The following is a 12,220-nucleotide window of genomic DNA, read 5'->3' on the forward strand; positions in this document are numbered from 1 at the left end:
GCATCTAGGAAGACTATAAAGATCAAGTTAAATCTCTCAAGCTGTTCTGTGGAGATGCAACCACTGTTTGAACTCCTGGAAGTAAAAAGTGAAGCTCAAAGTTCTTAAGATGCTGGATGGAGAACTGGAAAGGAACATAGCCTGCTTAATAAGATAATAAAAACATGGTGCATGTCAGGAGAAAAAAAGCCTACTACTTTGATTAACTTTGTTTTTTAACAACTGATTAAGATACTTGTGGCCGGGCGCAGTGGGTACGCCTGTATTCCCAGGACTCCTCGAGGCTGAGGCAGGAGGATAGGGAGTTCAAAGCCAGTCTCGGCAATGGCGAGGCACTAAGCAACTCAGTGAGACCCTGTCTCTAAATAAAATACAAAAAAAAAAAAAAAAAAAGGGGGGGGGCTGGGGATGTGGCTCAGTGGTCCAATGCCCCTGAGTTCAATCTCCAGTACAAATATATATATATATATATATATATATATATATATATATATATATATATATTCTCAATTCGAATAACTTCATTTTCTTTGCCCTACTAACAAGTATAAACAGAATTATCAGTGAGAACTTTTATTTTTGAAAGAATGCACCTCCACTTTAACAATTTTGTTATTCTGTGGACGAATACACGGGAGGAAGAAAGGGAAACTAACGTGATCAATCTCTTAGATTAGAGCAAGGGCTGAGAGAAATAGCTGCCCTCACGGGGTCTTTGCTTTAAAGGGGGCTAGGACAAAGCCCAAACCAAAAAAAACGAAACCAGGCGAAGGACGGGAAGCTGCTGCAGCACTGCCCAAGCATAGGACTCAAACATCTGAAAAACATAACTGAAAAGTATTAGGTCGGTGGTGGCGACTTGGTGGCAACTTAGAACAAAGCAGCCCACTCCGGAATGCTGGCTGAAATGCCTGTCAATCAGCCAGATCTCCTGACTAAAGCCTGTCAATCAGCAGGACCCCCTGGCCAATCCTGGAGTTCAGCCAACTCCCCTGACCAACTCCAAGGGGACAAGGGACCCTAAAAACACCTTTTCCTGTCCCAAGCCCTTCCCTTCCTGCTGTAAGCCCCATAAAAGTCCAGTCCGGTCCAGCTTCCACGCGTTTTCTCCTCAGATCCTTCTCCTGTCCCCTCTGTGGGTCTGATCGAGTTCCGCCCGGGAGTGATATCTCAATAAAGCCTGTTCAGCGGCCCTTTTAAATCTGCCTCCTTGGGTCGCTGCCTGCCCCGCCTGATCTGACAGAAAGTGCTTTTATATGTGAAAAATACTGGTAGTTCTTTCCACAGAAACTAGAATAACGGCTAGGTTGGGTTCCACCCGCATTTGTCATTTTCTCTTCTATCCCTCTGCCCTTCTAGAAGTTTTACTTCCCTACCAACTTCCTTAGTGGGAAACACAAACCTCTTCGACTTGTAAAACCATTAAAATGCTTTGTTTCTCTCAAAGACGAAAACAGCTATAAGCGAAACAGACAATCAATCTAAGGTAATATCGCATACGCTTTACCGCCTTTGCGCAATGCGTGTTCCCAGGCCTCTGTGAGGCGGAAGAGGCGGAGACACCTCTTGCGTCATACGCCTGCGCCGGAAATTGGCTGCGACGCCGCGACGTTTGGTGTTCTGTTTGGAAACGCGGGGAAAAGTCTGCGTGGTGTGTTAAGTATGTTTCTTGGGGTTTAGGGGGTAGGTATTTGGGCCAAAAGTTTTTGGTGTCTATATGCTAAAAAGATCTCGGGTGGGATCAGTTTTGGGAGGGGTGCAGAATAAAGTCGATGCTGCCGTCATTTCTCTCTAGTTTCTTTTAGTTAGCTGTTGGGAGTTATTATTTTCCCCCTTCGGTTAGACTGTTTCTCTGTTGACAGTTTTTTACTTTTTATTTTTTTGGTTTTCTTCCAGCTAAAATTGAAAATATGGAATGTATGTCAAATGAAAAACGCGAGCTTTCAGTCAGCTGAAGCTCTTTCCGTTTTGTAGCTGAGTGATAGATTCTGCGCAAATTAATTTTCTAAAGGGCAACTTTTTCATCTCTAAAACAAGAGTGATACATACTAGGATTATTGTGAGAATTATAATGAAATAACATGCATAAAGTGTTTATTAACGTGTGAGTTTTGGGTGAGGTTCAATACTTTGTGTGTTTCATCCTTTAGACCTAATCTGTAGTATTTAGGAAAGAAGCACAGATTAGGAATTGACATCATCTTTTTAGCTTCAGGGGAAAATGGGGATTGGTTGGTTTTTTGAAAAGCTCCTTTGAGATATTTAATATTTGAGTTTGTGATTTCAGGTAGGAATGGACACTCAGAAGGACGTTCAACCCCCAAAGCAGCAGCCAATGATCTATATCTGTGGAGGTAAGAGTAGCGGTTAGGTAAAGTAAGAGTGTTTTCCTTATTTTTTTTCCTTGAAATTATTGCATTTATTATTTCCTTAAATGGATTACTGGTCTTTAAAGTTATAAAGTAGAACACTTTTTAGCAATCCTATTATCTTGGTGGGGGATGGGAGAAAAAGGAGGAGGAAAAAAAAAACCAAACCTCCTCTTAAGACTTCATGTTCTCACTTGGAAAAAGTGCATTGCCTACAACTCTTCTTACCTACTTACTATATTTAGTAATAGCAGCCTACTCTTCAGTTTCAGTATATCTTAGTGCTTTGGGTTGCCTTGGATAAAAAATAGAGTTAAGATCATTTTCTTGTTTGTAATGTTTTCCTTTTGGGATTGATTAAGTGTGTTTTCTTTTCTAGAATGTCACACAGAAAATGAAATAAAATCCAGGGATCCAATCAGATGCAGAGAATGTGGATACAGAATAATGTACAAGAAAAGAACTAAAAGATGTATCCTTTTAACTATGGTTTATAAATATGAGGAGGAAATTAGTAATGTTGGGGTTGGTACATACTAAGTTCTGCTAACACAGTAATAACTTTTGGATTACTTTGAAAACAAACACAAGTAACATTTTTTTATACCATTGTATAGATTCATAGTATTCAAATACAGTTGATTTTGGTTCTCATAAGTATTTTTCAGGGATTCTAGTGTTTATAGAAGTTCTCATTCTTGAGCTTGAGTTTATGGGCAAACTAAATTATACAAGGATAAATAGAAATATTGTATGGAAAAAGTGGAACATACAAATTAGCCCAAATACTGAGAGTGATCTGTTAATGTAATAATGAACCAATTTTTAAAAATCAATGTTATCACCTTTAACATTGCTTTAGTATTTTTTGATGTATTAGTCTTTTACATGGAAAAAGTACTCATAAAAATTGAAGAAAAAATTTAGATAATTTTCTGTTGTCATAGTAATTACTAAATTCTGTTTTATTTTTGGTATATTTTACATTAAACAACAAATAAGCTTATTGCAAAGAAAAAGTGATTTTCTTGGAAGCCTGAATCTTATATAACTTTTAAGTATCCTTTTGTCCTTAACTTACTTTCACACAGTGGTGGTTTTTGATGCTCGATGAAACATGAGAATTCAGAGGAGTGTCTTCCTTTGTACCTGGATTTGACCCTTGAATGTTTCTTGTTATTATACAGCTTTTTATTTAGCACACTTATCTTATGAATACAACTGTATACATATGATTCCATTTTATTTCATTTTCCAAGTCAAATTGTGTTTAGGTATCAGTAATTTGTGTAAAGACTCTTGTTTAATTAAATGACTTAATTTAATTTTATTGTATTATGTGATCAGACACAAAATGAAAAATTAAAATTGCTTCCCCAAATCACACGTTTAATTACACGCTTGTTAGAAATGGAAGTTTCTAAAGTCCTATAAAATTCTGATGAAAGAAGTTCCTTGGAAACCATAATTATATGTTGTGAACTGTTGGTAAACTCTCTAGCATTATTTGGTACAGATTAAACTAGTCTACTTGCTCTCAGTATAAAGATATAAAAAAATTCAAAACTAGTAGGTAAAAATCAGAAATGAATAGACATAAAGGAATAGCTGAGAATGTGTAAAAACAAGTTGCTTCTTCACATATACAGGGTCATATGCATGCCTACCCCTCTGAAATAAGTTCTGTATAGAAAATTAGTCAAGGTGGAATAGTTACTTGAGTCGAAGACTAAGAGATTAGAAGGAGCATTACTGGAATAGGGGAAAGAGCCAGTGTAAAAGCTATGGGGCAAACTGTGAACTTGCTTTGTTCCCACTTCAAAATGAAGCACATGTGACTTATACTTCATTAACAGTGAGTTAGTAGAAAAAGGTGAGGTTGCATTTTTGCCACTGGACGCCACCAAGAAAGCATTGTTAGAGTCTTCCTACTACCATCATCTCAGAGTCCCCAGAGTACCTGAACATCTGCAGAAGCTATTCATCAAAGGGCTGAGCTTTGAAACAACTGATGAGAGTCTGAGATGCTATTTTGAGTAATCGGGAACACTCACGGACTGTGTGGTAATGAGAGACCCAAACATCAAGTGCTCTAGGAGCTTTGGGTTTGTCACTTATGCCACTGTAGAGGAAGTGGACACAGCCATGAATGCAAGACCACACAAGGTGCATGAAAGAGATGTGGAACCAAAGAGCTGTCCCAAGAGAAGATATTCAAAGACCATGGGCATACTTAACTGTGAAAAAGACCTTTATTGGTGGCATTAAAGTCCCTGAAGAACATCACATGAGATTATTATGAACAGTTTGAGAAAATTGAAGTTATTGAAATCATGACTGACTGAGGCAGTGAAAAGACGAGGGCCTTTGCTTTTGTAACTTTGGATGACCATGACTGTGGATAAGATTGTCGTTCAGAAATACCATACTGTGAATGGCCACAACTGAAGTGATGAAAGCCCTGTCAAAGCAAGAGATGGCTAGTGTTTAATTTAGCCAAAGAAGTCCAAGTCTTGGAAACTTTGGTGGTTGTAGAGGTGTAGAAATGACAGTTTGGTCTTGGAGAAAACTTGAGTGGCTGTGTTGGTTTTGGTGGCAGTGGGGATGGCTATAATGGATTTGGTAATGATGGAACCAATTTTGGAGGTGGTGGAAGCTCGTTTATTTATTTTGACAATTACAACAATGAGTTATCAAATTTTGGACCCATCAAGGGTGGAAACTTTGGAGGCAGAATCTCTGGACTCCTTGGTGTTAGAGGCCAATAGTTTGCTAAATCACAAAACCAAGGTGGCTATGGTGGTTCCAGCAATAGCAGGAGCTATAACAGTGGTAGAAGGTTTTACTACTGCCAGGAAACAGCTTAGCAGGACAGGAGAGCCAGAGAAGTGACAGATACAGATTTGTGAACTTATCTAAGCACAGTGGTAGCAGGGCCTAGCTGCAACAAAGAAGAAATGATTTAGACAGTACTCGTATGTAGTCAAAAAAACTTGAGGACTGTATTTGTGATAAATTGTATAACAGGTCATCTTAGTTTCTGTTCTGTGGAAAGTGTGAAGTATTCCATCAAAGATTTTAATGTAGACTTTTTTCCCCCACCCATGCTGTTGATTGCTAAATGTTAGTCTGATCATGATACTGAATAAATGTGTCTTAAAAAAAAAAATGAGGTTGTGGAGGTGGGCAGAGGCCAGTTTATTTAGGGCGTTGTGATAGGAATCCGCTGGGACAGCAAGCAGAAGAGTGACACGAGACTTAAAAAATTATACATGCTTGGGCTGGGGTTGTAGCTCAGAGGTGAGCACTCACCTTGCACCACATAAAAATAAACAAAACAAAGATATTGTGTTCAACTACAAATAAAAAAATATTTTTAAAAAATTATACATGCTGTTGTGAGAATGGACTGCATTAGGACATTTGGCAGCGAAGAAAACTGGGCTGGGGTGTTAGCTGTAGGGAGTGAGAAGTAGCTGATTGTGGGACATGCTTTGAAGTTGAGTAATAGAACACATTGATGATTGGATAGTAAGACCTCAGTAAGGGAATTTGTGTAAGGCTTTGGGTACAAATACTCATACTACCCTGTTAGCTGGCTATATCAGGCATATCTGTCTCCTTGTTTCTTGGATATAATATTTTAATCTCTAAAGATTGTAATGGTAATTTTCATTTTCTTACCTAGTCCATTTCCTTTAAGTTGCTTTACTCAGCATGCATCTGTACATAATTATAACCAGAAGAAAACATTAAATATGAATGAAAAGAAAATTAGAAGGCATGTGAATTAAAACCATTCCTCAAATCTTAAAAGGATTTTTTTTTCCTCTGCTGGAAATACAATGATGTGAAGTTGCAGTGGGCTGAGTAAGACTTAGGACATAATTTTTTGTTTCATTTGTTTTTTGGTTTTGGTACCAGAGATTGAACCCAGGGGCACTTAACCACTAAGCTACATCCCTGCTTCTTTTTATTTTTTGAGACAGGGTCTCTCTTAAGTTGCTGAGGCTGACTTTGAACTTGCAATCCTCCTGCCTCCAAAGTCTCTGGGATTACAAGTGTGTACCACTGTGCTGATTTTAGGGCATAATTGTGGAATGATTTTGCTGGCTGGAGTGAGGTATGAAATGACTTCATAGGACCTGGAACATGTGATGTGTTCATGACAAATAATTTAATAAATCAGCCTGCAAATTATTGTAAAGTTGGAAGCTATGTCTATAAACATGCAAATTTAAGATTCTCCAGCACTACTAATGGAAACAATTAAAAAAATCAAAGATTTAGTATTAGAATTTTTACCACTAACAGTCTCTGCTGTCTTTAAGTGCAAAAGGAAAAAGATTTTTTAATTTCTGTAATATGCTACACATTGTACATTTTCCAGCCATTTTAACTAGTCTGAATTTTATTTTTTAACACATTTCTCCACGCGATTTCTATTGTTTTATTAATATGAATCATGTCTTATTAACCTTTGTATACCAGCACTCAGAGTGACTCAGCCGGCACTCAGAAAATGTGAATTGCATAAAAAGGGAATCTAGTATTTCATTTATTCTTTAAAAGAGAGGATATAATAGGTTGCAATGCAGACTCTAAATTTTTAGTTACGTTTTTATAGTTAAGTAGGAGTATAGTAGTCCAGGATAACAGCAGTAACAGCGTTTTAACTCAAAGGAGGTGGGGAAATGACCTCACATTTCAACTTGAGCTCTAAGGGTCCTTTTCCCCATGAGGGGTATGAAGCTGGGAGCTGTAAGGCCAATCGTTGGGATGGCAGGTGCAGGGCAGCCAATCATACTGCAGAGGTCCTGCCGACGGCCCGCCCCTCGCCTCTCGCCGTTGGGTCCGGGCGCCAGCTACACGCCCCTTCTCTGGCTTGGCGGGGCTGCAGTGTCCGCCGCAAAGTGCTGGATCTGAAACCCGGTTGAATGCTGGTGAGTACCTGCCCATCAGGAATAACGTACATCTTATCACAGCCCTTCCTCCGGGAGCTGCAGGGAACAAAATCCCCCTTCGCACTGGAGTAAGGAGCGTGAGGAGAGATGAACATCCTTCCTGGTGGGGGGAAACAAACCCGAGCTTTCCAGGTCACCAAGCGTGATGAGGGATGTTGGGTCGGGACCTCAGGACGGGAGTTCCTGGAGTTGGCCAGGCACTTCAACCCTGATGGTTAGACAGCAACTTCAGAGGGTTTGCAGGTTGTAGAGCTCCAGGACCAGCCCCTAATCCGGTTGTGCCTCCGGCGGCGCGTACATAGAAACCGTTGTCATGGCTGGAGGATGCCGTTTACTTTTGGTCTCCGGCTGCAGGTGGCGCTCAGCCTGGTGAGGGCTGAAAAGACTGTGCCTCGGTGGAAGATGCCCAGGTTTTCGCGTTGCTAGGGTTACCACCAATCCATAGTTGTTTGCGCTGGAGGTATTACACATAAACTCATGAGGAAATGTGGAAAGTGGATGTGGGTCATAACGACGAAGAAGAAATTAAATCCAGCTGGGACCAAAGATTTTCCTAATCGAAGACAAAGACTGCAAAGATGTGCAAGTTCTTAAGAGAGCAAATAAAGTATCATGCTTTTCAGAACTTGAGAACATTTAGTAATCTTGAGAACATGTATCCTACAGAAAAAAATTGAAAAAGCACGTAAGACCCAGAGGGAAGTCACATTGAAAGAGATACTTATATAAATGAAAACTACTTGTTTTTAAAATGGTCACTCAGTAGGTTTTAGTGCAGTGTTTTTTTTTTAAAAAGTGACCTCTAATATATTTTGCTTTGCAACCATATGCATTTATATGTGCACATAATTTTCATTTCATAGATATGAAATAAAAAATTTTTATAAAACAATACTTAAATGTTGTATTCCAGGTAGTACTTTTAAAAATTCAATTCTATCTCATGTATCAATACTGATTATTACTCATTAATTTCATGAGTTGACACCTGCAATTTGAAAAGCACTAATAGGATGGTATGTGGGCTCAGTAGTTAGCCTACTCGGATTCATATCCTCAGTTCACTTGCCAACTTGTTTATCTGTAAAAGGGGAGCAATTATTATTATTATTTTATTTATTCTTGGTAGTTTTGGGGATTGAATCTGGGCCTTCATACAGGCTGGGCAAACACAACCATTGAGCTGTCACATCCCCAGCTCTGGGAGTAGTTATTATCATCCATCATGAGAGTAATTTCGAAGGTTAAGTAAGATAATCTAGGGTACATGGTAATTTAACCCCATAAATGTTAACTGTTATTATTGCTCTTTACTTCAAACCTACCTGACATAGTAGTTGAAGGACTAAATAAGGTAATATATGTAGAACATGTCCATATACTTAGCATGTTGCCCAACACATTAAGAACTAAGTATTTGGGCTGGGATTGTAGATCAGTTGGTAGAGTGCTTGCCTGGTATGTGTGAGGCATTGGTTTCCATCCTCAACACCACATAAAAATGAAATAAAAGTATATAAAAAGGAACTAAATACTTGTGGCTATTTTAGCAACACTATAATAGCAGCACTATTATCAGTGAAAGTGTCCAAGAACTCCTTATTTCCAATTCAATTCAGAAAGTCTTTCTTAAGGTGTATTCAGCACTACTTGTATTAGTCCTAAAGCTATGAGGATGGGTAAGCTCCCTTACAATTTGGGCAGGAAGATAAAGAAACATAATTAAACTATGTGCAATGTTCTGTAAGAGTAATGTAAAGAGTATTTTAGATCACAATGCTGGGAGCTGTTTATTGACAGGAGTGGGTGGTAGTGGTGGAGAATGTAGAGGAAAGGAATGGAAAAGGAAAAAAACTACAGAAAGGATATTATTTATGTTCGCACTGAGTCACAAACGATGATTGGGATGTTAACAAACAGTATTTACTTTGAGCACCAACATCTGCTTTGTCATTGTGTCCTAGCTTTACTTAAGACAAAATGAGAGAATCCATGTATGGCACATAGTAATTTGGCTCTGTAGGGGCTGGGGATGTGGCTCAAGCGGTAGGGCGCTCGCCTGGCATGCGTGTGGCCCGGGTTCGATCCTCAGCACCACATACCAACAAAGATGTTGTGTCCGCCGAAAACTAAAAATAAATAAATATTTTTAAAAAAGACTATTATGGACTACGCAACAAAATTAGAACTTGTTTAATGGCAAAGCCTGGCATGCGTGCGGCCCAGGTTCGATCCTCAGCACCACATACCAACAAAAGATGTTGTGTATGCGGAGAACTAAAAAATAAATATTAAAAATTCTCTCTCTCTCCTCTCTCACTCTTTCTTAAAAAAAAAAATTTGGCTCTGTAAATATTAGCTATTGTTATAAAGAAGAGAGAATTCAAAATGAGTAACCTTCCTCTTTGGAAAAAACATTCCACCTCCACTGGCTGTGGTGGTGAATGCCTATAATCCCAGCAGCTCAGGAGACAGAGGCAGGAGGATCGCAAGTTCCGAGCCAGCCTCAGCAAAAGTGAGGGGCTAAGCAACTCGGTGAGACCCTGTCTCTAAATAAATTAAAACACAAAATAGGGCTGGGATGTGGTTCAGTGGCCCAGTGCCCTTTTCTCTCGGAGTGTCCAGATGGTTACTACTATCCAAATTGAGCATTATTACATATGTTAGGTTCACATTTGTTTTCCTATGCTATTTTTTAGCCATGACTGCCAAAGATTATCCGTCATTGTGGGGCTTTGGAACAACGAAAACATTTAAAATTCCCATTGAACATTTGGATTTCAAATATATTGAAAAATGTTCAGATGTTAAATACCTGGAAAAAATTCTTTGTGTGCTCAGGTAAGCATTTAAAAACCATATCATGTTTTATTATGCCAGTTTTAACTATGTTGTGCCTTCTAAAAGTTAAAGCAACAATAAAAATATCGAGGAAAGTTTTCAAATATTGAGATGATTGTTTTTGCCTACGGTGGTTTCCAAAATAGTGATTTTGACCCTTTGGTTAGTTTGGAGGGTTCCGGTGAGGTCTACTTACAGCATGAGACTTAGGCTAATTAGTATCCAAGAGGGCATTTTTCTTGCTTCCTCCACATCTACTAGGGAAAGGTAAGGCAGTTGTGAAAGTAGCCATTAGGAGGTAAGTTGTCTCACCAGCCGCCACTGACACTTGGTACTTTCCACTTCTGTTCTCTGACAGCAAAGGAAGGTGACTCACTCTAAGCTGAGGATGGTGGGGAGGTCCAAAGGTGAGACTGGAAAACAGAGTTATGGTCTTCCTAGAATAGATGATTTATCAAATTTTAATATACATACATGTGGTTGTTAAAAATTATAAGTTTGAGGGTCTTGTTCCCAAAAATTTTGCTTTAGGAAATCAGGGGTGGAACACAGAAAATAAGCGAGCGGATTGATTGTAAGGCAGTGGTCAAGGAACCCACTTCTAGAAACACTGCCCTGTGGAGTACGAACCTGGGACACCTATTTTGAATTTCTTGAGGTGTTTTCATTTGGCGAGCAGAGCTCTGTTGCAGAAGGTACCTGTGGAGCATGAAACCTCCTGTTCAGGACTCAGTAGTATTCTTATGGCTCTACAGTGGTTCTTGTATTTCTTGCCTCTGACTCTCGTCCTTCACTGTTCGTTCCTTTTCCTCCTTCATCACCTTTAGCTTCCTGTCCTCCCTGTCAGAGTTGATGTAATAACCTTATCATTTTTTTAAGTAAAAAAGATGAAAAATCATATTGTTTTCCCTTTTGTTTTTTCTAGGTAGAATATTGTCATATTTGCCTAAATATAAATATAAATATTTGAGCAAATAAGACAATAAGAAACTTATGAGATGAGGGAATTTGAAAGCTACAATTGTAATGTTAGTTCTAAGAAATTTTGTGAATAGCCCACATTCTTTCTCTGCTTGTCTCTAGTATTGAATTTACATGTATGTTTAAAATTGCTTCCTATACAAAATGAACATGTGTGTTAAATTAGGGGAGAAAATGTTATTTATTCAGCTTACAAAGTGTGTGATGGAATTGGGTTTCTTTAGCGTTCCTTTTTTCCTCTCTAAGTCACTCTGAAGATCAACAAATAAAAATGGGAGTTTTTACTGGTTGAGATAGCAGACCAGTCTTCAGCCTTGTGCAGCTCCTGAGATCTCCGCAGAACATGTGGGCTCCACAGAACCCAGTTTGAAAACCACTTGTCTAGAGAATCTTTAAATAAAGACTAACTCTAAAATTATAAATATTTTTAAAGGTCTGGTGAGGAAGGATATTATCCTGAACTTACAGAATTTTGTGAAAAGCGCCTTAAAGGCTTGGCTCCTAAAAGCAGAGCTTTGAGGAAAGATAAGCCTGCAGCAACAGCATCCAGTTTTACAGAAGAAGAATGGGAAAAAATTGATGGTGATATAAAGGTATAGAATAACACCAGTGTTTGGTAAATATTGTGGTTGGCATTGTCTATATGTCTGACATACTTATCTGAAGTCCTAGGCTTATTATTTGTCAGTAAAGGTCTTTTAATGGTAATTATGTAGAAAGTATTGTTTACTTCTTAAAACCAGAAAATACTTTTTTGTATGTATACAAATGCAATTTAAATGGCTGGGTAATATTCTATACTGTAAAAGAATCATAATTTAATCAGTTTCTCTAGACAGTACCATGTATACATGTTTGTTTATGGTGTTTTTGAACCTTCCTGATGAAATTGTAAATTGTTACAATTCAAATTGCTTATGCAAAAGATTTGAAGATTTTTAAGGCTTTTGAATTAAATTTCTATGTTCTCAGAAAAGTTTTACTTTCATACTGTTCCACCAGCAATGTACTATAAGAATGCCCATTTTCAGGTATTTTTCACTGGATATTGTAATGATTTTTAAT

At 38.4% G+C, this 12,220-nt stretch overlaps 2 protein-coding genes across 3 annotated transcripts in view; both read left to right on the forward strand.

Annotated features, from left to right (window-relative positions):
* Nucleotides 1-1,568: 1,568 nt before the first annotated feature.
* On the forward strand, nucleotides 1,569-6,120 carry POLR2K (RNA polymerase II, I and III subunit K). Of its 2 annotated transcripts, none has more exons than XM_081266591.1 (4): nucleotides 1,569-1,660; nucleotides 2,288-2,354; nucleotides 2,749-2,841; nucleotides 3,461-6,113. In XM_081266591.1, the coding sequence occupies exons 2-4, from the start codon at nucleotides 2,294-2,296 to the stop codon at nucleotides 3,481-3,483; spliced, it is 177 nt and encodes a 58-aa protein (XP_081122717.1). In that variant the 5' UTR covers nucleotides 1,569-1,660; nucleotides 2,288-2,293; the 3' UTR covers nucleotides 3,484-6,113. The 2 variants fall into 2 exon arrangements, with proteins under 2 accessions (XP_081122717.1, XP_081122718.1); XM_081266592.1 differs by having other exon boundaries at nucleotides 1,606-1,648; nucleotides 3,461-6,120.
* Nucleotides 6,121-9,989: 3,869 nt separating this feature from the next.
* SPAG1 (sperm associated antigen 1) overlaps nucleotides 9,990-12,220 on the forward strand; it is a 60,562-nt gene continuing 58,331 nt past the window's right edge. Inside the window, exons 1-2 of the mRNA XM_081266155.1 lie at nucleotides 9,990-10,174; nucleotides 11,589-11,748. Coding sequence (XP_081122281.1) covers nucleotides 10,035-10,174; nucleotides 11,589-11,748 — 300 coding nt within the window. The 5' untranslated portion in view covers nucleotides 9,990-10,034. The remainder of the gene's footprint in view (nucleotides 10,175-11,588; nucleotides 11,749-12,220) is intronic.

This window comes from Spermophilus citellus, assembly GCF_964194105.1.
Source record: "Spermophilus citellus genome assembly, chromosome: 14".
NCBI lineage: Eukaryota > Metazoa > Chordata > Mammalia > Rodentia > Sciuridae > Spermophilus > Spermophilus citellus.

Excerpts from the sequence above, each read along its gene's own strand:
- POLR2K (XM_081266591.1), top strand. The coding sequence starts at position 2,294 with ATGGACACTCAGAAGGACGTTCAACCCCCAAAGCAGCAGCCAATGATC. Across the intron at positions 2,355-2,748 it reads AATGATCTATATCTGTGGAG|AATGTCACACAGAAAATGAA; the intron begins GTAAGAGTAGCG and ends TTTCTTTTCTAG. Across the intron at positions 2,842-3,460 it reads CAAGAAAAGAACTAAAAGAT|TGGTGGTTTTTGATGCTCGA; the intron begins GTATCCTTTTAA and ends ACTTTCACACAG.